The 27278-nt window shown below is 41.8% G+C and overlaps 3 protein-coding genes across 4 annotated transcripts; 2 read left to right on the top strand and 1 right to left on the bottom strand.

The window, feature by feature from the left end:
* Positions 1 to 448: 448 nt before the first annotated feature.
* LOC309504160 (leptin receptor overlapping transcript-like 1) lies at positions 449 to 3932 on the bottom strand. The gene is made up of 4 exons (XM_082177212.1): positions 3775 to 3932; positions 3153 to 3228; positions 2721 to 2907; positions 449 to 1620 (listed from the first exon to the last, which is right to left on the bottom strand). Exons 1-4 carry the CDS (start codon positions 3788 to 3790, stop codon positions 1504 to 1506), a joined length of 396 nt encoding a protein of 131 aa, XP_082033338.1. The 5' UTR covers positions 3791 to 3932; the 3' UTR covers positions 449 to 1503.
* On the top strand, positions 3898 to 9600 carry LOC309505322 (F-box/LRR-repeat protein 12; the record flags this gene model as incomplete). Its single annotated transcript, XM_082178697.1, has 6 exons — positions 3898 to 3921; positions 4252 to 4343; positions 4770 to 4845; positions 6641 to 6865; positions 8422 to 8849; positions 9288 to 9600. The coding sequence occupies 6 exons, from the start codon at positions 3898 to 3900 to the stop codon at positions 9481 to 9483; spliced, it is 1041 nt and encodes a 346-aa protein (XP_082034823.1). The 3' UTR covers positions 9484 to 9600.
* A 5816-nt stretch (positions 9601 to 15416) lies between these two features.
* LOC309504070 (nuclear factor 7, ovary-like) lies at positions 15417 to 27155 on the top strand. Of its 2 annotated transcripts, XM_082177066.1 has the most exons (7): positions 15417 to 16335; positions 18878 to 18973; positions 19184 to 19414; positions 19492 to 19514; positions 19596 to 19714; positions 21577 to 21842; positions 25952 to 26092. In XM_082177066.1, exons 1-7 carry the CDS (start codon positions 15943 to 15945, stop codon positions 25958 to 25960), a joined length of 1137 nt encoding a protein of 378 aa, XP_082033192.1. In that variant the 5' UTR covers positions 15417 to 15942; the 3' UTR covers positions 25961 to 26092. The 2 variants fall into 2 exon arrangements, with proteins under 2 accessions (XP_082033192.1, XP_082033191.1); XM_082177065.1 differs by lacking the exon at positions 21577 to 21842 and having other exon boundaries at positions 15444 to 16335; positions 25952 to 27155.
* Positions 27156 to 27278: the final 123 nt, after the last annotated feature.

The following is a 27278-nucleotide window of genomic DNA, read 5'->3' as shown; positions in this document are numbered from 1 at the left end:
TTCTGCACAGTAAGATATAAAATAACAGAATATCTCTTTAAAGCGTTAAAGTCAACATGAAACCGCATTTACAAAACATTCTACCACTGATTCTGTGAACATGATGAAAGAAGTACAGAACTTGAACAAAAACATGATTTTCATGCATCTGTCAATATTTAGATTTTACTCTTTTTGGCTTTAATGAAGTGTTTTTCTGATTAGTGGAAAGAAAACATGCAAAACACACTTTTAAGTGTTTATTTTCTTGCACTTTATCTATTTGCATCTGTATATTTCTATTACAATTGATATCTTTAAAAGTTTTGTTCTCCACTTCAGCAGAACTTATAAACACCAAAACTTACAGTTTTATTCCCGTCCATATTCTCAAGGATTTTACAGAAGGGTTTGTTCATATATATATATCATACGCCTGATTTTATGCAATATTTATTCCTAAAAAAAATTGTTGACTTTTCTAATTTATGGAGTTTTAAAAACAGAAATCCAAAATGCCTTTGATAAAAACCTTCAAACAAGATCAAACAAGAATTTTGAACCTGGCTTTATCTGATGTTCAGGTTTACGTTCTGGAAAAGTATGCAAATCAGCGCATATTTAATTAGATAATGCCTCATTTGCATATTTATACATACATTTCAGATTTTTTTTGTTGCAATTCTTAATGTAATCAATCATCTGGGGAAGTCTGGTGATATCTATTACTTTTTTTTTCCTATTCACTCGGGGTGTCTTGCCTTAAAGTATTACATTTTGATTAAAGGCGGCCAACTTTTTTTATTTTTTTATTTTTTAAGATAATTTGCACGGATAAATCACTGCCAATCAGAGCAGAAACGTGTGATTTGAGTCCATGTTGACTTTAAACACTTGCTCAGAAACACAAGCCAACTGCTTCTTGAATAGTTTCGGAGAGATGCATGATCTTGTCTTTCTTTTTTAATGTACACTTTAAAAGATGTTTATGAGCTATAGCTCTAGCTATAGTCTACATGCTTTATAATCAAACATGATCTGCATTTCATAGTTAGCTGATAAACAGTTCCTTTCTTGTTGCTTTTTCCAAAGAAACATGCCTGGGAAATCTCCCGATGCCAAGCGCAAAACAAAACAAAAACACACAAACTAACAGAATCATTCGAGTCAACATGAACACGACGAGCTTCATTCTACAATCTCATGTTTAATGCGCTATCAAAGAGAAAACAAGAGCGACACAGGAAACAAATAAATAAGTTGTGAATAAAAAAGAAAGCTGGTAACAGAAGAGACACCAGAGTCGTAAAGCTGCTGAACAACATTAAATGCTCGATGTCACCAGTGTTCGTTCGACCACCTGAATTTTTTTAAAAGAATGAAAAAAAAAAATGAAAAAAATGTCAGAAGGATCTAAAATAAACAAAATTATTGCACTGATTTCCTGCATCTATCATGGGCGGAGGTTATAAATAAGATGTCAGCGTAACAGACAGTGCTGTAACAGTGTGAGACGGATGGGCTTCACCACTGCTGCCAGCTGAAGTCATCATTCGACCCGAACACCAGGAAGAAGCCCAGGATGGTGGCGAAGATGACGATGTTCCCCGTCAGGACGAGTGCACACGCGCCCCACTCGATCTGCACACACACACACACACACACACACACACACACACACACACACACACACACACACACACACACACACACACACACACACACCATCAATCCACACTTTCACACTCAAGAAATGGGGCAGGTTTCACAAAGCTATTTTAGAGCGGTCTATAGTATTAGACAAGTCTAACATGTGCTCATAGACTAGGCTAATGCAAGTTAGACTGTTTCACAAAAATAAAGACTGACTTAATTTAGACCAAAAACATTAGACACCTCACCCCATTTCTCATTTCTTCTTGTTACTTCATTCTCCGCTAAATTTCACGTCACACGCAGGCTCACTATTGGCCGACGCTGGTCATGTGTGTGATGCGTGATGACGTGCAACACAGACGCGTTACGCTTAAACACTACGTGAAAAGACTCGAGGCTCAGAGAGAAGGAAATGAAAAGTCGTTATTTTTGTTTGTTTTTGCGCACAAAAAGTATTCTCGTCGCTTGATAAACTTAAGATTGAGCCACTGGAGTCACTTGGACTATATTAACGATCTCTTTAATACATTTTCTGGGCCAGCAAGTTATAGTGTCTTAGAAGCCTGTGGAGAAGTGAGCCAGCACTCAGATTTCATCAAAAATATCTTAATTTGTGTTCTGAATATGAACGAAGGTCTTACGGGGTTGAACAACATGAGGGTGAGTAATTACTGACAGAATTTACATTTTTGGGTGAACTAACCCTTTAACCTCTTGTTTACTGAACTGAGCTGTAAATTCAATACCACATTTGTAATAAAGCTGATATTTGGGGAAAAAATGACACTCTTCATGTTATATTGGTTAACCATATTAAACTATATAAATATAAAAGACATAGAGGTATTATTGCCCCTTATCTTGAATATTAGAAGCATTATAAGTTATAACTGCATTTTAATAGAGAAGATCATGCAGTGAGAGAGTGTGAGTGTATATGGGAGTGTGTGTGTGTGTGTGTGTGTGTGTGTGTGTGTGTGTGTGTGTGTGTGTGTGTGTGTTTGATGTTGACTTTAACAGGACGGTCTGGTATTTACCACAGCGAGAGTGTGTGTGTGTGTGTGTGTGTGTGTGTGTGTGTTTACCACAGCGGCGCGGGCGAAGATGACGGGCAGCCCGAAGGCCGACACGACGATCCCCGTGGTCAGGAAGATGGCCAGCTCTTTACAGGCATTACTAGCCGAGTCCGAGTCGTCCACCACACGCCGGGAGATGCAGTACGGGATCGGGGAGAGGATGTAGAAGAAGAGCAGGAACAGAGGCCAGTACGCGCTGCACAGAAACACACACACAGATCACATGACCACACACACACACACACAGATCACATGACCGATCACACACACACACACACACACACAGATCACATGACCGATCACACACACAGTACGGGATCGGGGAGAGGATGTAGAAGAAGAGCAGGAACAGAGGCCAGTACGCACTGCACAGAAACACACATGCATGCAGCAGATCACTTGACCACTCTCACACACACACACACACACAAACACACTCACTTGTAGACGGGCAGAGCGCAGCCCAGCATGAGGAACATGAGGCCGATCGCTCCTCCGAACGACAGGCTGATGAGAGCTGAGGAACAGCAGATTTACACACATATACATCAGTGCTGTCAAACCTATCTTTATTTAATATATGTGTATATATACGTGTGTATATTTACTGTATACACACTCTCTCACACACTCACATATACAAACTCTCAAACATATACACACACACTCTGACACATATACACACACTCTCTCTCTCACTCTCTCTCTGACACACACACACACACACACACAAATATGTACACACACACACACACACACACACTATCTCACAGCGATAGTGAGTGTGTATATACACACACACAATGTGTGTATTTTAATAAAGAATGTTTTCAACTTTATATGACTCTAGGAAGTAGAGCACACATATATTGAGTAAGTCTGTGTGTGTGTGTGTGTGTGTGTGTGTGTGTGTGTGTGTGTGTGTTTGGAGGGGTTTATATAGAGGAGTTGTTTCTGTTTCGATGGAGGATGTAAATCTGCGGCCGCTAATGGACATCAAACATCCTCCGCGTCATCACCACACACCGCAAACACACTCACACACACAGATTAATGTGCTCACCTTTAATTCCCGCCATTATGTAGATTCATAAACACACAAATGAACAGTCTGAACAAATAAAGCTGCAGAAACTCCTCGCGCTTGTGATGCTCTGCACCGCTAGCGCTGCCCTCTACACTGCGCATGCGCCGGACTAGACCACTTCCGGTGACCGCAGAACAACAACACAAATCAAATCAAACTAAACATCAGACGAGCAAATGTAACAAACTTTAAATATTAGTAAAAAATATATATTTACGGATAGACTTGTTAATAATAATATTTTCAAACAAATGTCGATGCAATGTTAACAACATATTAATTTCCTACAGGAAAGCATATCAGTAAATTGTTTTTTAAACACTTTTAATTTGAATAGTCGTAGAAAATTAAGATATCTTGTCACCGATTGATCAGCAACAGCTCTCAAACAGCTTATTATAATATGAATATGACAATGCTGAAGTATTCATAATTATTGTAATACATTAAAAGAGTGATGAACCACACCGGAAACAGCGTGTCACGGGTAAATGTGTCCGTCATTGTCTCGCGGGCGATGAAGGTTCCGCACTGAAATGGACGCGGTGAGATGCTACACTCTGGACTATTTTCCTGAAAATATTTTAATTGATATTTTATCTTATTTAAATGTGAGAGAACTCGTGCGCAACTCCAGGTACAATATCGCGTCATGTCATACAAAAACTGTGTTAGTTACACGTGAGTGCAATTCGGTCGGTTACAGTGTTTTGTTTTGTTTTGTTTTTATTTATTTTGTTTTATCGCTTATCATGTTTTATAGAATTCATTTATTGTAATGATGATCATGTAGAAACATAAGTTAGCACTGATTTACTGTAACAACTGTGAGAGATCCTGTCGTTTCAGTCTCATTATAGACGGCGATCAGACACCGGAAGTCATCAAACACAAACAAACAAAAGCGTGTGATGTTTTCATATGTGAGTGTATGAATATGAATATATATATATGTGTGTGTGTGTGTCTAGAGTGTGCAGGCGGTGGAAGCAGCTGGTGAAGGACCAGAGACTGTGGAGAGCTGTCGATCTATCCACATGGAAAAGAGTGAGAGTTTCAACATCTTTATTGTCTTTATGTTTATGTTTTTGTTTTGTACTTTACTGTACTTTACTGTACTTTAGTTCAGGAGTTTCAGACTGAAGTGGGGCCGGGGAAAAGTCTAGAGGAAAACTGCATGTATAAACATTAATATTAAAATGAATAAATAAATTGGATTAACATAAATATATAAATAAGAATCACACACACACAATAACTCTCTCTCTCTCTCTCTCTCTCCCTCACTCACACACACACACACACACACACACTCTCTCTCTCTCTCCCTCACTCACACACACACACACATACGCTCTCTCACACACTCACACACACACACACACACACACACACACACACACACACACACACACACACACACACACACACACACACACACACACACACACACACACACACACACACACACACAATAACTCTCTCTCTCTTTCTCTCTCCCTCACTCACACACACACTCTCTCTCTCTCTCCCTCACTCACACACACACATACGCTCTCTCTCTCACACACACACACACTCACTCACTCACTCACTCACTCACATACACACTCTCTCTCACTCAATCTCTCTCTCACACACACACACACACACACACACACACACACTCTCTCTCTCTCTCTCTCTCTCTCTCTCTCTCTCTCTCTCTCTCTCTCTCACACACACACACATACAGTATATGTATGTATATACAAACTGTGCCCAAGTAGCTGTGCTTCGCCTGTGCTTCCCCCTAATATAGTCCTAAGTCAATATCTGCCTAGGAAATCGCCTAGTGTTAATCTGCATCGCTATTTGTACTCGTTGTGAATACGCAGGCCACAAGAAGTAATTAGGTGGGTTTTTTAATATTTTTTTAATCACTTTTACTCAGGACATGCTAGCTGGCAACAAAGGATTCCATTCATTGTGCTAAGCTAAGCTAGCGCCGACCCTGTCAAACTAAAACAATGCATGCACTGAGACAAAAATGCATTTGCCCACCTATCTAAATGTAGGAAAGAAGGTGAATAAGCCCTATTTAAAAAAACGCTGGATTGTTCCTTTAAACTTCCTTTATTTAAAGGGGTGGTTGATCATGATTTGACTTCTCTAACTGTAGTTAGTGTGTAATGTTGCTGTTTGCGCATAAACAACATCTGCAAACTTACAACGCTCAAAGTTCAAAGCAAAGGGAGATATTTGCTTTTACAGAAATAGTTTTTTAAGGACTACAACAAACGGCTGGTAGAGACTACACCACATTCCTCCCGGGTTAGTGACATCACCAACCCTAGAATTTACATAAACCCTGCCCTCTGAACACGACTTATAGATTATCAAGACAGAATATGCTAATCAATGACTAGAAGATAACTACACATCAGCTTCATAACTTCATCAACTAACCATTCAGAAATGTCCTGTTGCTTCTACATGTTGTCACTTCTTCTTGAGTCTCTCCATCTTTGTCTGACTCCGGTTTGAACATAAAAGGCTAAAAGTTTCTGAAATTTTCAGTGTGTGTCTGTGTGAGGTAAAAGGATCCCAACTCTTGAAGCTCCGCCCTCTGTGCCGGGAGCAGCAGCTCATTTGCATTTAAAGGGACAGACACAAAAGTGGCGCGTTTTTGCTCACCCTCAAAAAGTGACAATTTTAACATGCTATATAAAAATATCTGTGGGGTATTTTGAGCTATACATTTAATTTGAGCATTTACTTAACCTAAAACTTTCCAGGCTGTACTTCCACCACTTCAGTTATTATCCAGAAGCTAAGCCAGATGGTGGTGTGTGTGTTGCAGGTGACGTCTCGAGTGCTGTGGGTTCTGCTGCGCCAGTATCTGGGTCACGGGCTGCGTCTCCTGCGTCTGCGCGGTCTGCTTCTGTCTGCGCGCGCCGGCGTGTTCCTCAGCGAGTCCTGGCTGCGCTCGCTCGGCTCCAAGTGTCCGCGTCTGCGCAGACTCTGCCTGATACACACAGATCTGCGCGGTTTACCCAGCTGCCGTCTGCTCCCGCTCTCACTACAGGTGCTCACTACCGCAGTTTAGAAATCATGCTTTACCCTTCTGTTGTTTAATTCACAGGACCTGTATTCTGTCCACCAGAGCATCACTTTAGTGTCTTGTGTCGACACGCCCTATGGAAGAGATGTGAGCAGTTGCTCATTATCATTTAAAGAGACATGCACCTCATCATTTAAAGAGACATGCACCTCAATATCATTTAAAGAGACATGCACCTCAATATCATTTAAAGAGACATGCACCTCATTATCATTTAAAGAGACATGCACCTCATTATCATTTAAAGAGACATGCACCTCATTATCATTTAAAGAGACATGCACCTCATTATCATTTAAAGAGACATGCACCTCATTATCATTTAAAGAGACATGCACCTCATTATCATTTAAAGAGACATGCACCTCAATATCATTTAAAGAGACATGCACCTCGTTATCATTTAAAGAGACATGCACCTCAATATCATTTAAAGAGACATGCACCTCATTATCATTTAAAGAGACATGCACCTCAATATCATTTAAAGAGACATGCACCTCATTAACATTTAAAGAGACATGCACCTCAATATCATTTAAAGGCTGGTTCACACGGGACGATTTTAAAATTGTCGGCCGATTTTCCAAACCTGAGAGACCCCACACACGGGTCTAACAGTTTTGGTCGTACAGTGTGTGGTGCGCAGCCACACGGCAAAATCAACACATCACACACAAACCGATTTGACTCCCGAGCATTCCCAGATCAGACGGGAAATCGCGCAAAATACCTCGAGATCAAACGTGACTTCAGAGTAAACAATCATGGCGGACGAAGAGGATGCAGTGGCAATAGTTTGTAGTTTGTTTTTAACCGAAAAAAAACGTTATCAAAAGAAAAGGCGATGATCTCTGACGTCCACCGGACTTTCTGGTGCGCCATGCCGCCAGCTGTTTTGATTATATTTCCCGGTGTTTCCTCGCCGCCTCGTCACCTCGCTTTCTGATTGGCTACACTCCACAGTCCACAGGCTGCGTGCTCGGGGGACACCACACACGAGAAGAAATCGGGCCAAATAAATCCAACATGTTGGATATCCCCGATTTGAGATCGGAGCGGTCCCGACGTCCTTCCGAGCAGACGAGAGCAGCCTTAACACACCACACACGGCAGGAATATCTGATCAGATTATTTTACGATAATCGGAGCATCCTTAAGATTGTCGGAAGGGGTGAATCGGGGCTAAAATCGGCCTAATTATCCTGCCGTGTGAACCAGCCTTTAAGAGACATGCACCTCAATATCATTTAAAGAGACATGCACCTCAATAGAGACATGCACCGAGATGGGTCGCTGTGGACAGAGTTGTTTTTGAGGAGGTAAAAAAAGGTGTTGTTTTACACAAACATTGAGGAATTTTAACCAAAGTATGTTACAAACTTTACATGAAAACCCTAAAGAATCATACCAACTTGTGGAAAATGGGCATCCGATGACCCCTTTAAATGTTTAATATGTGTGTGCCATGGAATGGCCGATATGGCAGTAAACTGAAACACTCCTGCGACTGGTTACAGGTGCTGGAACTGCATTTCTGTGAAGTCCCGGCCGGCTTCTTCTCCGAGGGAGACGGCATCGAGACGCTGGTCCTGGATAGCGTGCCGTCGTTCTCGGATCAGCACCTGCGCAGTCTGAGCGCGTGGCGAGGCCTGACCCGACTGGAGCTGCGCGACCTGATCCGCGTGACCGTAGCGGGTCTGAAGAGCTGCGTCCCGCCCGGCTCACACACACTCGCGCACCTCACACACCTGGAGCTGGAGACGTGCAGCCGGACCCAGATGGTGGCGCTGGGACTGGGCGAGGGCTGGCCGGGGCTGGAGCGCCTCAGTCTGGGTGGGAAGGAGGTCGGGCCGGGTCTGCTGTCTCTTGGGCGTCTGCAGGACCTGCGCTCGCTACGTCTGCGCACATGCAGACTCACGCAGATGATGGTGCTCAGGAGCTGCAGGTGGGTGGAGGAACACACACACACACACGCACGCACACACACACACACACACACTCTCTACACATGCAGACTCACACAGATGATGGTGCTCAGGAGCTGCAGGTGGGTGGAGGAACACACACACACACACGCACGCACACACACACACACACACACACACACACTCTCTACACATGCAGACTCACACAGATGATGGTGCTCAAGAGCTGCAGGTGGGTGGAGGAACACACACACACACACACACACACACACACACACACACTCTCTCTCTACACATGCAGACTCATGCAGATATATTTTATTACCATTTTCTAAACTATAGCGAATAAACTGTGATAAAGTGAAAAATGTTGAAGGTGTCAGAATACATCTTTGACTGTTTTTGAGACTGCATTGCTTGTTGTCTGAGTGTGTGTGTGTGTGTGTTTGACCGCGCAGGTGTTTGACGCGTCTGCGTCTGCTGGAGTTCATCGAGGTGGAGTTTGTGGAGGACGAGGTGAGATCGGACGAGACTGACCGACCGCCGGCGAGCGACGACGACCCCGCGCCGAGCCTCAGACGCGCGCTACGCTCCATGCTCCCCGCGTGCGTCACACACTTCACCCGCTGCACGCGCACCGTCAACAAAGACTGACGCTTTCATGAGGACTTGCTGTGAAGAGACTGAAAACACACACCCTCGTCGTCACAAACCTGTTTAGAAATGTGGAGAACATGATTTTTACTGTAAAATAAAGTGCATCTGAATACAGTGAACGCTCACGTTTCTTCTGCACTGCCTGAGACTCACACTAGATCAAGTCACCGCTTTCATACAGCGCCTTTACAATACAGATTAATATAATACATATAATCACTCACACACACTCACACACACTCACAAACTATAACTAACACACTCACACATGCTCAGTTACACACACAAACACGCTCACACACACACTCACAAACTATAACTAACACACTCACACATGCTCAGTTACAAACACACACACTCACACACACTATCACTCACACATGCTCAGTTACACAAACACGCTCACACACACACACACTATCACACACACACTCACAAACTATAACATATTCACACATGCTCAGTTACACACAAGCACGCTCACACACTCACACACACTCACAAACTATCACTAACACACTCACACATGCTCAGTTACACACACGAACACGCTCACTCACACACTATCACTCACACACACACTCACACATGCTCAGTTACACACATGAACTCACTCACACACACACACTCACACATGCTCAGTTACACACACGAACACGCTCACTCACACACACACACACACACACTCACACATGCTCAGTTACACACATGAACACACACACACTCACACACATGCTCAGTTACACACACTCACATACTCACCCACACTATCACTCGCACATGCTCAGTTACACACATGAACTCACTCACTCACACACACTATCACTCGCACATGCTCAGTTACACACATGAACTCACACACACACACACACACACACACACACTCACACATGCTCAGTTACACACACTCACACGCTCACTCACACACTATCACTCACACACACACACACTCACACATGCTCAGTTACACACACTCACACTCACACACACACTATCACTCACACACATGCTCAGTTACACACAAACACGCTCACTCACACACTATCACTCACACGCACACTCGCACATGCTCAGTTACAAACACTCACTCACACACACACACACTATCACTCGCACATGCTCAGTTACACACACAAACACACTCACTCACACACACTATCACTCGCACATGCTCAGTTACACACATGAACTCACACACACACACACACACTCACACATGCTCAGTTACACACACTCACACGCTCACTCACACACTATCACACATGCTCAGTTACACACATGAACACACTCACACACACATGAACACACATGCTCAGTTACACACACAAACACGCTCACTCACACATGCTCAGTTACAAACACTCACACACACTATCACTCGCACATGCTCAGTTACACACATGAACTCACACACACACACACACACACACACACTCACACATGCTCAGTTACACACACTCACACGCTCACTCACACACTATCACTCACACACACACACACTCACACATGCTCAGTTACACACATGAACACACTCACACACACACTATCACTCACACACATGCTCAGTTACACACACAAACACGCTCACTCACACACTATCACTCACACGCACACTCGCACATGCTCAGTTACAAACACTCACACACACTATCACTCGCACATGCTCAGTTACACACATGAACACACTCACACACACACTATCACTCACACACATGCTCAGTTACAAACACAAACACGCTCACTCACACACTATCACTCACACGCACACTCGCACATGCTCAGTTACAAACACTCACTCACACACACTATCACTCGCACATGCTCAGTTACACACATGAACTCACACACACACACACACACACACACACACACACACACACACACTCACATGCTCAGTTACACACACGAACACGCTCACTCACACACTATCACACATGCTCAGTTACACACATGAACACACTCACACACACACTATCACTCACACACATGCTCAGTTACACACACAAACACGCTCACTCACACATGCTCAGTTACACACACAAACACACTCACTTACACACTCACTCACACACACACACACACACACACACACACACACTCACACATGCTCAGTTACACACACGAACACGCTCACTCACACACTATCACTCACACACACACACACACACACACACTCACACATGCTCAGTTACACACATGAACACACTCACACACACACTATCACTCACACACATGCTCAGTTACACACACAAACACACTCACTTACACACTCACTCACACACACACAAACACTGTCAAGTTAAGTTCATTTTTGTTGTAAAAAAGTTATTAATTTAGTTCATTTATATATATCCGCTCTGGAGAAAGCCGTGATGTCATCGTCCAGCTCAGCTCAGTTCTCATATAATAGTGTCAATGCAGGAGATCAATAATATTGATGAATATTAACTATAGATGTATGTATAGTCCTAAATATAGATATTATACAGTACAGTAGGGCTGTGTATTCCCTAGTTGTTTATAAGTTGAGTATTTCATTCATAATTACTTTTATTAGGTTTTGCATTTGGATATATATATATATGGACATTATCAAAGACTGATGGTGGATGATTTATACATTATACCCCAAAATATTGCTCTGTATTTTCCATATATCCCGTGGTGGTCATTTTAGACCGTGATGATCACAGGTGTGACTATTTTATAAGATAATTTAGCTTTTTCTAATCATGTTCATGATTTGATTGTGTTCATGGAGCAAGTGCCACGAAAGTCACCAAGTTTTGCACCATTCTGATGAGGTAAAAACATTTTAAAAATTCAAAGTTTAAAGTTTGTAAAAGTTTATAAAGATTTATAGAAGCTATTTAAATTACGTTACATTATTTGAAATTAATGAGAAGTACAAATATATCCATTTTTGTAATGGTAGGCCTTTCACCACTGAAAGTTGATTGGCTGCTGGCCGTATCCGAGCCCAGGATATGTTAAGAAATTCACCAAAGAAAATGGTCCGTGTACTTTTTGATAGTTTGTTTTTCAATTTGAAATGAGATACGAGAAAACGCGCCTTTATTCGTTTTTCCCCGAAAAAAAAAAAAACACGAAAAAAACTAGATTTCGGCTTGATTTTTTGTTCTTTGGTTCACGGGTCAAAAACGGATACATGACTTCAAAATTAATTTTGCACATGTGGGCGGTCATGAGACAAGCCTGTGACATCATCAGTAGTTCCCCAGGCCTGTTCAACAAGAACAAAATAATAGTCCTATGGCTCTGCGTACCGAAGCGGTACATTAGCCACACTCCACCCATTGGCCCTTGCCAGTCATGGCCTCCTAATAATCCCCATCCACTGAATTGGCTCTATCACTCTCTCTCCTCTCTCCACCTTATTGTAGGAGATTTAAGTGGATACAAAAAACTAACTATGCACTTGTTTGTAAGCAGGTTGTGAATTATTAACTAGGTTAAGTATTCAATATGGCTGTCACGTGACAAAAGAACGAAGGACTCAGACCTCAAAGATGAACTAATCATTTCCTATTGGTCAGTGTTAGAGGATCTGTGTAACAACTGAGGCTTAGCCTGACCGTTAGCCTGCCCTGGACCAGGCTAGTTTCCCAGCAGAAGTTGCCAGAGTAACTGAGTTCAAACTATTTTAAGTTTGCTTTATGAAACAGAATCAACCGGCAATAAGTCTGACTAACCGCAATAAGCCTGGCTTCAGAGCCGGACAGTAACGGAGTACATTTACTTGAGTACAGTACTTAAAGGTATAGCGGAGGATCTTTCCAAATTTTAGATAAGACCCGCCCTCTCCACTTTTTGAAAAGTTTGATTGATTCACCAGAATGATTGACAATTAGGAGGACCAATAGTTTAGACTACCCACCAGGAAGTAAAACATCCTCCGCTATACCTTTAAGTACAATTTTGAGGGATCTGTACTTTACTTGAGTATCATTTTTGGGGAGTACTCATGACTTTACTCAAGTACATTTGAAAGGCAAATATTGTACTCTTTACTCCACTACATTTCTATCCATAACTGTGAGTACCCGTTACTTCTTCTAAAAAAAAAGGAAAAAAGAAACATCTCGGAAACCCTCAATTTGTTGTTTCCCTCTCAAATGTGATTGGATTGTGCAGGCGCCACTGATTGGGACAGCCTATCAGCAATCACCTTCAGCTCTCCGCCAAAGTCAACTCCATGGTCAGATTTAGATAAGAGACGAAACCATGGACGAAACAATGGATGAAGACGCAGCAGGTCCATCCCGGGAGCGATATATATTTTTTTTCAAGATGGTAGGGGAAGACTGATGAATATTCATTAGGGAAGTCATCCCTGATTGGTCTTAACCCCAGTGACGGGTAGGTTTAGGGGCGGGGTTATGGAGGTCATAAGACCCCCAGTGACGGGTAGGTTTAGGGGTGGGGTTAGGGAGGTCATAAGACCCCCAGTGACGGGTAGGTTTAGGGGTGGGGTTATGGAGGTCATAAGACCCCCAGTGACGGGTAGGTTTAGGGGCGGGGTTATGGAGGTCATAAGACCCCCAGTGACGGGTAGGTTTAGGGGTGGGGTTAGGGAGGTCATAAGACCCCCAGTGACGGGTAGGTTTAGGGGTGGGGTTATGGAGGTCATAAGACCCCCAGTGACGGGTAGGTTTAGGGGCGGGGTTATGGAGGTCATAAGACCCCCAGTGACGGGTAGGTTTAGGGGTGGGGTTAGGGAGGTCATAAGACCCCCAGTGACGGGTAGGTTTAGGGGTGGGGTTATGGAGGTCATAAGACCCCCAGTGACGGGTAGGTTTAGGGGTGGGGTTAGGTCATCAGACCAATCAGGGATGACTTCCCTAATGAATATTCATGAGTCTTCCCCTACCATCCTGGGAAAAAAAATATCACATCCCGGAAATGTGCCAACCTGTGCCCCACCTCGCCAGACTATTTCAATTTTCTGAACAAGTTAATGATAGTTTTCGCTTCAAGTGTTTGCTGTGTTTACCAATGTATGTAAGCACTGTGGCAGTAGTAATGCAATATTTAGAAAATGTACTCTTGTACTCTTGATACTCAAGTACTTTTAAAAACAAGTACTTTAGTACTTTTACTTAAGTAGACATCTGACTGTAGTACTTTTACTTGTACTTGAGTAAAATTTAGCAAGGGGGTATCTGTACTTTTACTCAAGTAATTAAGCTGTGTACTCTGTCCGCCTCTGCCTGGCTTGTATTCTAATCTTGTTTTATGGAACAACCCTCAGCCCAAGAACATGAGAAACACTGGGGTATATTTACACTCAAGGGGAGATTGGCGAACAAGACACACCTGGGAACAATCATGAACTAATCAACAAGAAAAACTACAAAGGACTACAAAACATGGCACAGAACAGGAAATAGCAAAAGTCCACACAGGACAGGTATAGTCTAGGGGCCTGCACTATGAGCCGGTTTAGGAGGATAGGCAGTGTCAGCATGTCTGGTGTGATAAAGTCACTCCACTTGTTTCCACTACACAACAAATGACTTTTAAAGACAAAATCGTCCGGCTTTTAGTAATGCTTATTTAGAATCATAACTTTGTATGATTTAGATATTATTTATGTAATTATTGTACCCTTAATCGATCACACATGTACCATTTTAGTTTATCAATTATTATTACGTACAGTTTAATTGAATACATATATAAAGGTAATATAAATACGCTTTATAATCAATAGATAAAGCTATAAAATGAGCTTAAATGTTCAATTCTCTCTATACCTTTATCAACTGTATAAACTAACTTCACAACTTTTACTTGCACTGATATAGCAAGACTTTTTCTTTTAGTTCTCCTCTTTCATAGACAGCTATTTTCTTCTTGTGTAAACTTGTTTAAATTCTTTATATTTTCGATTTCTTAATATTCTGTAGTGAATCGCGCTGCTTCTCTCATGAGAAATGAACCTCAGTTTCCTTCTTTCTCAGCCTGTGATTGGCTGTTCGCTACTGATGTCACTCCTAAACTCCTAAACTCGGGATCAAAGCCTGAGCTGACAGAGAATGTTGATGAACAGCATCATGGTACCAACTAAGCCAGGTTGGATTGGTTTGGTTTGGTCAACTCATCCTGTAACCCTGAGTTTGTTCAACTACCATCATGGTACAGGACACTGATGTTGCTCTTTGACCTGTTTCAACACACCTTGATCAGAAGCTTCACCTCTTACAACACTAACCAGGAAGAGGAGGACTTGTTATTTCTCTTTTCTGCCATATGGACTTTGTCTCGACAAAAGCAATAAAGAATCAGCGATCAGTGGAGTACGAAGGGGAAAACTTTAGAGGAATTTGAGAAGTTTGTTTTCTGATCTTTGTGATTCTCATGGTGATTTGTTTTTTAAACCGTCGTTCAGAAAGTGAAAGTAAAGTTTAGATTGCTGGAGCTCAAACAGTGAAAATGGCTTCACTAAATGTCTCTGCAGAAGAACTTTCTTGTCCTGTGTGTTATGAAATCTTCAAGGCTCCTGTTCTTTTATCCTGTAGTCACAGTTTCTGTAAAGAGTGTCTTCAACAGTCCTGGAAAATCAAGGGATCTCGGGAGTGTCCTCTCTGCAGGAGAAGATCCTCAAAACCTGAGCCTCCAGATAGTCTTGCGTTAAAAAACTTGTGTGAGTCGTTCCTGAGGGAGAGGCGTTCATCCGGGTCTGAGGAGATCTGCAGTTTACACAGTGAGAAACTCGAACTCTTCTGTCTGGAGGACAAACAGCCTGTGTGTTTCGTGTGCAGAGATTCAAAACAACATGACAATCATAAATTCAGACCCATCAGTGAAGTGGTTTCCTCATATAAGGTAAGACAAATGTTTCTTGATTCACATGTAAGGCCCTGTCCCAAATGTAAAGACGAGTCATAAACACAGATTGTTCCGGATACTCCCTGAGATCATGAGCATTGCATCAGTAACTGACGTATGAGGAAAACTTAAGGTGTGTTGGACATCGGCTGCGGCTGGATGTAACCGATCGGCGAGAGTAGCCGCGTGCCAGCGGGAGGAGCTGCAAACGGAGACGTGAAGTCGGACACTTTCCATGTATGTATCGTTGCAGCCCGGAGACCTGCAGGTGGGAGGAGCTTACGCCGCAAGTGGGAGGAGCTTATGCCGCAAGTAGGAGGGATTTCAGAAATGTGCAAGTGGGAGGAGTTTACGCCGCAAGTGGGAGGAGCTTATGCGGAAATCCCCAAGCTGTCATTGCCGAGGACGGCGGTGAATGAGTATGACAGGAAGTAGCGACAGTAATGAAAATAAACGATAAAATATTACATTTCTCATCATTGTCTGATTTCTTACAGCTTTGTTATTATTGTGTGTGTCCAATACCACTCACTGTCAATGATGAAGTCACGTCTAAAACGAATATCGATACGTCTGTTAGTTATTGTGGCTCCGGTGTGTCACGTGGCAATCATGACGCGTCGCCATGGAAACAAGGGGTCAGTTAAAGCTGCCGTCGGCAACATTTTTTTGGTCATATTCAGTGTAATCGACACTATAATCCGACAGAACAACATAAATAAGGTGGTTTTAGAAAAAAACCCGAGCTTCTAACTCCACCTGGAGCGTGTTATTTGTTTTGCAAAAATCCAGCGCTCCCGCTTCATCAGGTCCAATCAGCGCAGGGGGGTGTGAGATCTGACTGTCAATCACAGGTCGTGCACACGCCACAGATCCCCCCTCACTCGCGCACGTTAATATCACATGCACACGCCACGCCTGAAGTTCGCCTGGAGATTGCATGAAGCGTGATGGCGGAGAGAAAATCTACTAACAAGCTTCCAATTCCTCGGTTATTGCTATCTATGGATAGATTAGCCAGGGCAGCCTACCTCCGAGTCCATGGTGTTGATAGATGCTGAAGAGACGGACGCGTTCACAGAAAATCAGGTACACACGCACAGTGACGCACTGACGAGCACGACCTTGATGGGAGGGTGCTCGCTGGTAGTGGGGAGGGGCATGAGAGTTGTAAACATTCAAAATTTTGGCTAATCGACCCAATCTGCCAGACTTGCCGACGGCAGCTTTAAAATATTTTTAACTTGCGCGTGAAAGGGTTGATTTAAATATATATATTCTAAATAAACAACAATAGCCCAAGTTTAGTAAAACATTTTTTATTGAGACTATAAAAAATAATTCTGCATCCATTTTTAGGTGTGCCAGCTGCCACTGTGGGTGGCACCGGCACACCCTGGCACACCCGTGGCTACGCCCCTGCAATTTAATACTTGGGTACAAAGCCCACGTCTTTGGATTCCGTCTAATGGATGTCTGACAATTTCGTTGCTTTTTGGGGTTTTCAAATTTAAAACGTCAATAAATGCTCGTTCGTTCTGCTCTCACGGAACAGATGGATTATAATATGCTTATGTACCGTCAGATGAAATCATGCAGGCTTCGGCGCTTTCTCCGTCCATGCAATAAATGCACATGAATGAGCGCAGATTTTCTAGCGCATTTACTTGCACTTCAAAGGCAATATATCTATGGTTTAACCCATTTGAGAGACGGCCAAAATCAGAATTTAAAATGGACTGAATAAGCTCTCTACGAACTTGAGCAATGCCGCGCTGACGGACCATGAAAGAGTGACGGACATGTATGCACATAAATCACTGTCACACACAAACACTCTCGAAGTAATACACAGTCTCACTTGTAGCCATGTCTTTTAACTATTATAATATTTCGAAGTTTTTCCAGTAACTACGGGAAAAAATAGGAACGTTTAATTGGCTTTACATCATCAGCTAACTCGATCACGTCGAGCTAGGTGATTTCAGATAGCCAGGCCAGGCTCCTCAGCTCCACTCACACCCCGCCTGTTTGCCTATTTTCTGTTATCCGGGAGTGACGCAAGGCCAAGATGGCGACAGCCGGCTCCGCCCACTTTAGGCTTCAAAAATGCTCTTCAGAAAAGCCGTTTGTCTGTAGAGGCGCACAGACGTGAACCAATCAGGCTTCAGTGTTCAGTGTTGATCTGATTGAACAGCTGCAGTGATCAGGACTGGATGTGTTTAGTCCAGCTGAACTACATTATAAATGCAGTTTCATAGATCTGAGGAATTAGTAACTACGGGGGCAAATACATTTTCACGCCGGCCCAGTTGGTATTGGATAACTTTTTTGTTTCAATAAATAACATTGTCATTTACAAACTGTACTTTGTGTTTACTCAGGTTGCAATTTCTGAATCAGTTTAGTGTGAGATGTACACAAAAACTGAAGAAATCAGGATGGGGGCAAATACTTTTTCACTGCATTATATGATCGTCACTGTATTGTCTTCTCTTCACTGTAATCTGAAGTTTTATGTATTTGTGTGTAATTCTAGGAAGAGCTCAATACAGCACTGAAGTCCTTACAGGAGAAACTTCAACACAATGAAGAAATGAAAGCAGAGATTGAGAAAACAGTTCGACACATCAAGGTGAGGAAACAGAAACGAGAGTCATTTTCATTACAGCTGTTGGATCACTATATACAGTTATGATCTGATATAATGGATAACAGTTTATTATTTCTGTAAATGACGAGCTTCTGCTTCTGGATCCGTTTTATGTCGGATATCTGAGTTTATCTTGGATATTAATGATGTGTGTCGATTGAGATGATTGAAGTGAATGTGATGTGATTTCAGTCTCAAGCTGAGCACACAGAGCATCAGATTAAACAGCAGTTTAAGATGCTTCATCAGTTTCTCAACCGTGAAGAAGAAGCTACAGTCACTGCACTGAGGGAGGAAGAGGAGCAGAAGAAGCAGAGGATGAAGGAGAAGCTGGAGGAGATGAACAGACACATCTCAGCTCTTTTACACACAATCAAAGACATGGAGGAGATGATGAAAGCCAATGACGTCTGCTTTCTGAAGGTCTGATTTCAGATCATTGGTGGATTGATTGATGATTGATTGAGTTCTTGATGATAAATGGTGTGTTTGTTCTGCAGGAGTTTCCAGACTCAATGGAAAGGTGAGTGATCTGCTCCTGTCTCTGGTCTCTCTGGTTCTGATCCAAAGCCACTGCAGTTCTGACTCCTGAATGTTCTTCCAGAGTCCAGAGCTCACAGCCGGATCCACAGATGGCTTCTGGAACTTTGATTCATGTGCCACGATACTTGGGCAACCTGCCGTTCAGAGTCTGGAAGAAGAGGCAGGAATACATCCGCTACAGTGAGTCTGACAGCAGGAGATCTGAGCTGGACATGATGGATGGAGAGTTAGAGGCTCTTCATGACAGAGATAGATAGATAGATAGATAGATAGATAGATAGATAGATAGATAGATAGATAGATAGATAGATAGATAGATAGATCTAACACAATTAGCATTTCGCTAACATGATGCTAACACATTTATCATGTTGTTAACATGATTAGTATGTTCTTAGCATGATGCTAACATGATTAGTATTTTGCAAACATGCTTTTAACCAAATTTTAACAAGATTAGCATGTTGCTAGCATGAGGCTAACACAATCACAATGTTGCTTGCATGTTTTAACAAGATGCTAATATGATTAACATGATGCTAGCATGATTAACAACATGGTGCTAACATGATTAGAATGCTGCTACTGCGTTTTAGTTAGCATTATTGACATGTTGCAACACTTAGTTAATCGCTATTAGCATGTAGCTATTCTGCTAGCATGTGAAGCATGATGGAAGTCCTGTTTGCTAGCATTAGTCAAAGGAGCCAACCACCATGTCTCTATGATATTCTGTAGCAGAGATATAGGTCTTGCTGAACAGTTGCTAGGGTACTCTGTTTAGTTGCTAGGGAGTGGCTTGGCAGCTGCCAATGATGTTACTTCAAAGGCTGCTTGTAAGTATGAATGATATAAACCAACCGCAACTCCTCTATGACATTCAGATTAGCAGATATCCCTCTTTGGAGTTGGGTTGCTAGGGAGCTCGACAATGGTTGCTAGGGCGTGGCTAGGAAGTGTTAAAGGTGATTCATGATTGTAAGTCAAACACAACAGACAGGCATAATAAACTAATTTAAAACAAAACACAGACTATAAGAGCCAGTAAAATGAAGATGATCAGATGAAGATCAGACACACACTTACAGTTCTTCATCATCATCATAAATCTCAACACATCTCAGTGATTTATTGTTATTTAACTTTCCCAAAGGATCAGTTTCTCTTGATGGACACAAATGTCTGAATCTCATATTTAATGTTTGTAGTTGATGCCGTTAAACGCTGATGATAAAGCGAGTGTGAAACTAATAACAGCACTGACAGTGATCAGAGGAAAGTGTGTTTGATCAACAGGACGAGTGTCATAACTCATAACAGGGGCGATTCTAGGATTTTCATTTTAGGGGGGCTCAGCCCCCAATGAGGGTATGATTTAAAAAAAAAAGTTAGTTTATGGTCTAATGCTTATTATTAACTAGTTTCATTCATTCATCCAGTAACATGCATATGGCAGGGTTTTATAATCACTGAGGTCCCGAATGTGAGGTATTTAGGGGGGTTGGGGGGCATGCTCCCCCGAGAAAATTTTGATTTCTCTGATCTACATATGTGCATTTTAAGATGTTTTGAAGGCCAAAAAAATTTGATAACAATAGCTTTAAAACCATGTGCGGGCAGCTGTTTATTTTCCACACTTCATCAGCATCACACTCTTTTTCTCTTTGTTTTTCTCTTGCTCTGTCTCTTCTCCTCCTAAAGCTGAGCTTTGACTGATATAGGCTTTTCATTTTTGTCTGTCAGTGAAGAAAGTAAACATAGGGTCAACTGATAGGTTGATTTATGAATCATTTTCTCAGACAAAGGATGATGGCGCCTGTGTTGGCTGGCCATCTGCTGTCCGCTTCGTCGCTGCCGTTGGCATGCGTTTTTCTCTTTCTTATCTCCATTATGATCGCAAATTGTAATTCCACCCTCGTGTATGACCGCTTAACATTGCTTAACATTCGAAATGTGGTCATGGACTCTGCCAATGGTGATGTTAATGGACATAGAGCATTCCAATCGTCTTTTGCGATCCATCTCCCTATGCACCTGTGCAGGTGTCCTATGGATTTACCTAGAAGAAGGCGCCGGTGGAGGCGCGGCAAACGGGGTGGTGTCGCTGTTCGCCGGAAAACTGCGTTGGCTCGAGAGATCGCCGCGCGGCACCCGTCCTGCGAGTTGGGAGCTCGGGCTTGTGGACGTGGCACAGGAAGGTGTTTCCCTGAGGCTCAGTTCCAGCGGCCATGTGCGAGTATCCCAGTTATTATTTCCATGCATCGTCATGCGATGTCTCTTCATCCTCACCATGGCGGAGTTAATTCAGGTAACCTCAGGCCTCTGTGTCGTGCAACAATACAGTCGGATAGTGACTCATCTGTACTAAAGATGGCCCTCATCAATGCACGATCCTTGATAAATAAATCTTTCATCCTAAACGAACTTTTTACTGCACAAGCGCTGGATTTCCTCTGTATCACAGAGACATGGGTTAAACCTGGCGAATCCAGCTCGCTTGTTGAATTACTACCGCAGGGTTGTGACTTTCTAAATACCCCGCGCTGCTCTGGCCGTGGTGGGGGGTTAGTGACTGTTTTTAAAAACACATTTTCTTGTCAAATTTTATCTGCATCTTCATACGGCAGCTTTGAGGTGCAATTATTCCAAATACTACTAGCAAATCCTGTCACTATTGCATTGTTATATCGTCCTCCCAAATATAACTCAGAATTTATTAATGAATTTGCTGCATTTGTCGGTGACCTTGTCATTGCTTATGATAAAATACTGCTGCTTGGTGATTTTAATATTCATGTTTGCTGTGCATCTATAACCTTGTCCATGGAGTTTTTAAATCTTATTGAATCCTTTGACTTTGTTCAGTGGGTTTTTGGCCCTACGCATCAACAGGGTCATACCTTGGACTTGATTTTAACTCATGGTCTATCTGTCTCCGATATCACAATTAGCAATGCAACCTTCTCTGATCATATGCCTGTAATTTTTAATGTCCCATATTTTGGTCATTCACTAAAAACTCAGTCTATGGGGCGTATGTCTCGTACCCTCAGTGCACATTCCAGTGAGGAGTTCATGGCTGCATTTCATGAGGTGTGGACTTCTTTTAAAACTGAATCTACTCTACATAACCTGGATGCGGATGAACATCTCAGTTATTTTAATTCCACCTGTGCTTCTATTCTGAACAGTATTGCACCTTTAAAGCTTAAATTTCGTAAATCAGTGCCAATTCCATGGTTTAATGACTCAGTGCGCTCTCTCAGGCAGGCTTGCCGGCAAGCCGAGCGCAGATGGAAAAAAGACAAATTGCATGTTTCATACGAAATTATGAGAAACTCTCTTTCCTCATTTCAGAGGGCAGCTAAAGCTGCTAAGAGTAAATATTTCTCTGATTTAATTATGCTTAATAGAAATAACCCGCGTGTGCTTTTTTCCACTATTGACTCTGTGTTAAATCCACCTGTTAATCTTTTTCCTGAGCCTTCTGTGTCGCTCTGGGAAAGTTTTGCAAGCTTTTTCACTAATAAGGTATTGGCTATTAGATCTAAGATGTCTCAGACAGGACATGTTTTGCCAGAGGTTCCATTATATTCCGTCACATGGTCTGTGTTTGAGCCACTCAGCTTTCAGGCCTGTAAGGAAATTGTGGATCGTCTTAAGCCTACATCATGCCTACATGATATTGTTCCATCACATTTCCTAAAACAAAATGTGGGTGCTATGGGTTCAAGTCTGCTGTCAGTCATTAACAAGTGCTTACATACGGGCACTGTTCCTGCTTGCCTCAAACAGGCTGTGATAACTCCTTATATTAAAAAACCTAATCTAGATCAATCATCTCTCTCCAGTTTTCGACCCATTTCAAATCTCCCTTTTATTTCAAAGATTATGGAGAAAGCAGTTTTGGTACAATTACAAACTTTCCTGTTAAATAATTCAATCAATGAAGTTTATCAATCTGGTTTTAAAGCTTTACATAGCACTGAGTCTGCTCTTTTAAGAGTTCTAAATGACATATATTTTATCACAGATTCTGGCAAACCATTGGCTCTGATCCTCTTGGATCTAAGTGCCGCTTTTGACTTAGTAGACCACAGCATTCTTCTGTCACGCTTGGAGTCTTGTGTAGGACTTCGGGGTTCTGTCTTACAGTGGTTTCGCTCTTATCTGTCAGATAGATGTTTTACTGTTCAGTTAGGTCAATATTCATCCTCTAATAAACCGCTTAATTGTGGTGTCCCCCAGGGATCAATCCTTGGGCCGGTGTTATTCTCTCTATATTTACTTCCTCTGGCCACTATCTTTAAAAAAGATGGTGTCTCCTTTCATTTATATGCTGACGACACCCAACTTTACCTTCCCCTGCAATGCAATAATGATTCTTCTCTTCAGCCACTGTTAGACTGCCTGAATGACCTTAAGGCATGGCTTTCCCTCAATTTTCTTAATTTAAATGAAAACAAAACTGAGTTTATTCTGTTCGGCCCCAAGGAAAACCGCGATTTTGACCTTGACCTCGGCCCTCTCACCCCTTATAACACAAAGTGTGTTAGGAATTTGGGCTTTTTATTTGATTCAAATTTAAAATTTGATAAACAGATTTCTGCTGTAGTCAAGTCATGTTTTTACCAACTCCGCCTTCTCAGTAAAGTAAAATCCATTCTTACAAGAAATAATTTAGAAATAGCCATTCATGCTTTCATTACCTGTAGGCTTGATTACTGCAATTCATTGTACTATGGCAGTACTCAGGCATCTATCTCCCGCCTACAGCTAGTTCAGAACGCAGCCGCTAGATTGCTTGCAGGGAAGCGTAAGTTTGACCATATAACACCTGTTTTAATGTCCCTTCACTGGCTACCAGTCAAGTACAGGATTGAGTTTAAAATTGTATTATTTGTTTACAAAGCTTTGAATAATCTGGCACCGCAATATTTAACTGAACTTTTGGTTCCTTATACACCATCTAGAAACCTGAGATCCAGTGACCATGGCCTCCTAACAGTCCCTAAAGTAAAACTAAAAAAACGTGGCGATCGATCTTTTGCTGCCGCAGGCCCGAAGCTATGGAATAGCCTTCCGATGTTTATTAGGCATGCCCCGTCTATTTACATTTTTAAAACTCAGCTAAAGACTCATTTATTTTCCATGGCTTTTAACACTATTTTTAGCTATATTATTACTGCTCGCTTGTTCTTATTTTTTGTATTATATATGCATGCTGTATCTGTTTTATTTGTTCTACTGTGTTTCTTTGATTGCTTGTGAAGCACTTTGGTCAACCTTGGTTGTGTTTTAAATGTGCTCTATAAATAAATGATTGATTGATTGAGACAAAGCTACCAGGAAAGCTAGGTAACTAAGTTTATTAAATTCATTCACAATATGTACACATTCATTATTGATCTAGGCCTGATACATGGCCGTAGACAGGGCTTTATAATCAAAGAGGTCATAAATTTGAGGTTGTTATGGGATTAAACATTTTTATTTCTCTGATATGTGCATTTCAAGACGTTTGAAGGCCAAAAAAGGATAAGAAATAGATTTAAAATCTGCTCTCTCCTCATCTCCATTACTCTGTCTTTTTCTCTCAGTCTCCTGATCTTGCCCTGTCTCTTCCCCTCCTAAGCTGAACTTTTTTAATTTACTGAAGGCTACAAATTGTATTATATTAATTCTCAACATGTACACATGCATTATTAATCTTGTGCCTATGAAAACGGCTTTGTTAATGTTTCTTGTCCCCTCACAATGACATAATTACACGTTATATTGGCCTATTTTCAGCTCAAAATGGAGAAATTAGACAAAAGTTTATTAGTTTTCTAATTATTTTTGTCATTCGTTTAACATTTATGACCTAAAAAACTGTCAAATATAAAATGTTTAGTTTAGCTACTTACATCTTCTTAACTCGCACTTGACCGTAAACTGAAGCGTCAGTCGTGCTGCTAAAATTCACGCTCAGCAGCTTCTGCGAACACGAGTTTGTGTAGCCTACACTTAATCACAAATGTTTAGGGGGGCTAGGCAGAAGTTTAAAAAGGGCCTAGTGACGCCTATGGTTCTCACTCTGCGTGTGTTTGGCGCTGGATGACGGTCGTGCCGAGCGGTGCCGGTACAGAGGAGAAGTAGAAGAAGAGAAGAGGATGACACCATTTGCTAAGCGGGGATGTTTTCATTTTCTCCTTAACACATACATTTTAAACCACAAACTACAGAGTATGTTTTGGACATTATTTAACCTGGTCAAAGACGAACAAAAATTTTAGAATAACAACATTTCTTACTCCAAGTTTTAGGGGTGCTGAAGCTAGCCTCGCCCATGACTCATAATAATCTGTGTTGGGTTCACTCTTGATCATTATATGAAGATCAGAATAAAAGCTTCTGTTGATTGTGTCTCATCAGCTCCTGTGATTCTGGATCCAAACACTGCAGATCCATGTCTCGTCGTGTCTGATGATCTGACCAGTGTGACATGGAGTGGGAACAACCATCCTCTTCCTGATAATCCAGAGAGATTTGACTGTTGTCTCTGTGTTCTGGGTTCAGAGGGCTTTAACTCAGGAACACACTGCTGGGATGTGGAGGTTAAAGAGAGTTCATGGTGGAGTCTTGGAGTAACTACAGCATCAAACCAGAGGAAGGGAGGGGGTTTCTTCAACACTGATGATGTCTGGAGTGTGCGGTACCGAGTGTCTTCAGGTTCTGGTTTTCCTGTTGAACAGAAGCTTGATCGTGTGAGAGTGAATCTGGACTATGACGGAGGAACGGTGTCATTCTCTGATCCTGTAACTAACACACATCTACACACATTCACAACCACCTTCACTCACACACTCTTTCCATTCTTCCGGTGTTTTCCCTCTCTGTGGATCTTACCGGTCAATATTCAGTAAACGTCACTCCTGTAGATCTGGATCTTCCAGCATTTCATCATGAGTAAGAGAGCTGTTGATCTGAGTATCAGTACGCTGGCTGTGATTGGGCCGTGATGATCACATGACTGATATCCAGCACTAGTTTGAGATTATTGTTTGATGAGGTCCTGGCAACCGCTTCGTTATATTTCCCGGGAAGGCATCACACAGCTAAACACAACATGACATCTTGTTAAAATGATGAGTAATCTCCATGGTGATGTGTGTCACAAGCTTTGATGTTTTGTACCCCTATATTTAAAAACAATTCCCCCTAAATATTAGTGTTATAACATGCTTTAAGTGCTCTTTTAAATGCATTTAAATGTATTTTCAATAGACAAAGGATCATGTGATAGACTGGAGTAATGATGCTGAAAATTCAGCTTTGATCACAGAAATAAATGATAATTTAAAGTATAATAAATTGAAAACCAATTATTGTAAATTGTAATAATATATCACAATGTTAATTTTTTTTTTTTTTTTTTTTGATCAAATAAATGCAGGCTTGATGAGCAGAAGAAACTTTAAAAATAGTAATGTGTCCAAACTTTTGGCCTGGGGGGGGGGGGGGGGACACTCAAAACAAACACAATGTTTCCTTTCACAACCCGAATTTCAAAGTTGGTAAATGTAAATGTTAATGTTTTTATTTTAATTTTAATTTGAATAAAATGAAAACAAAAAGACTTTCAAATCACATGAGCCTATATTTTATTCACAATAGAACATAGATAATATAACAAATGTTTAAACTGAGAAATTTTACAATTTTATGCACAAAATGAGCTCGCTTCAAATTTGATGGGCAA

This window comes from Leuciscus leuciscus, assembly GCF_965113295.1.
Source record: "Leuciscus leuciscus genome assembly, chromosome: 8".
In the NCBI taxonomy this organism is placed as follows: Eukaryota; Metazoa; Chordata; class Actinopteri; order Cypriniformes; family Leuciscidae; genus Leuciscus; species Leuciscus leuciscus.
The sequence above is the reverse complement of the archived record's forward strand: the minus strand, read 5'-3'. Positions and strand labels throughout refer to the sequence as shown.

Excerpts from the sequence above, each read along its gene's own strand:
- LOC309504160 (XM_082177212.1), bottom strand. Across the intron at positions 2,908-3,152 it reads TGCGCTCTGCCCGTCTACAA|CGCGTACTGGCCTCTGTTCC; the intron begins GTGAGTGTGTTT and ends GTTTCTGTGCAG. Across the intron at positions 1,621-2,720 it reads TCTTCGCCCGCGCCGCTGTG|ATCGAGTGGGGCGCGTGTGC; the intron begins GTAAACACACAC and ends GTGTGTGTGCAG.
- LOC309504070 (XM_082177065.1), top strand. The coding sequence starts at position 15,943 with ATGGCTTCACTAAATGTCTCTGCAGAAGAACTTTCTTGTCCTGTGTGT. Across the intron at positions 18,974-19,183 it reads AAACAGTTCGACACATCAAG|TCTCAAGCTGAGCACACAGA; the intron begins GTGAGGAAACAG and ends ATGTGATTTCAG. Across the intron at positions 19,415-19,491 it reads ATGACGTCTGCTTTCTGAAG|GAGTTTCCAGACTCAATGGA; the intron begins GTCTGATTTCAG and ends TTTGTTCTGCAG.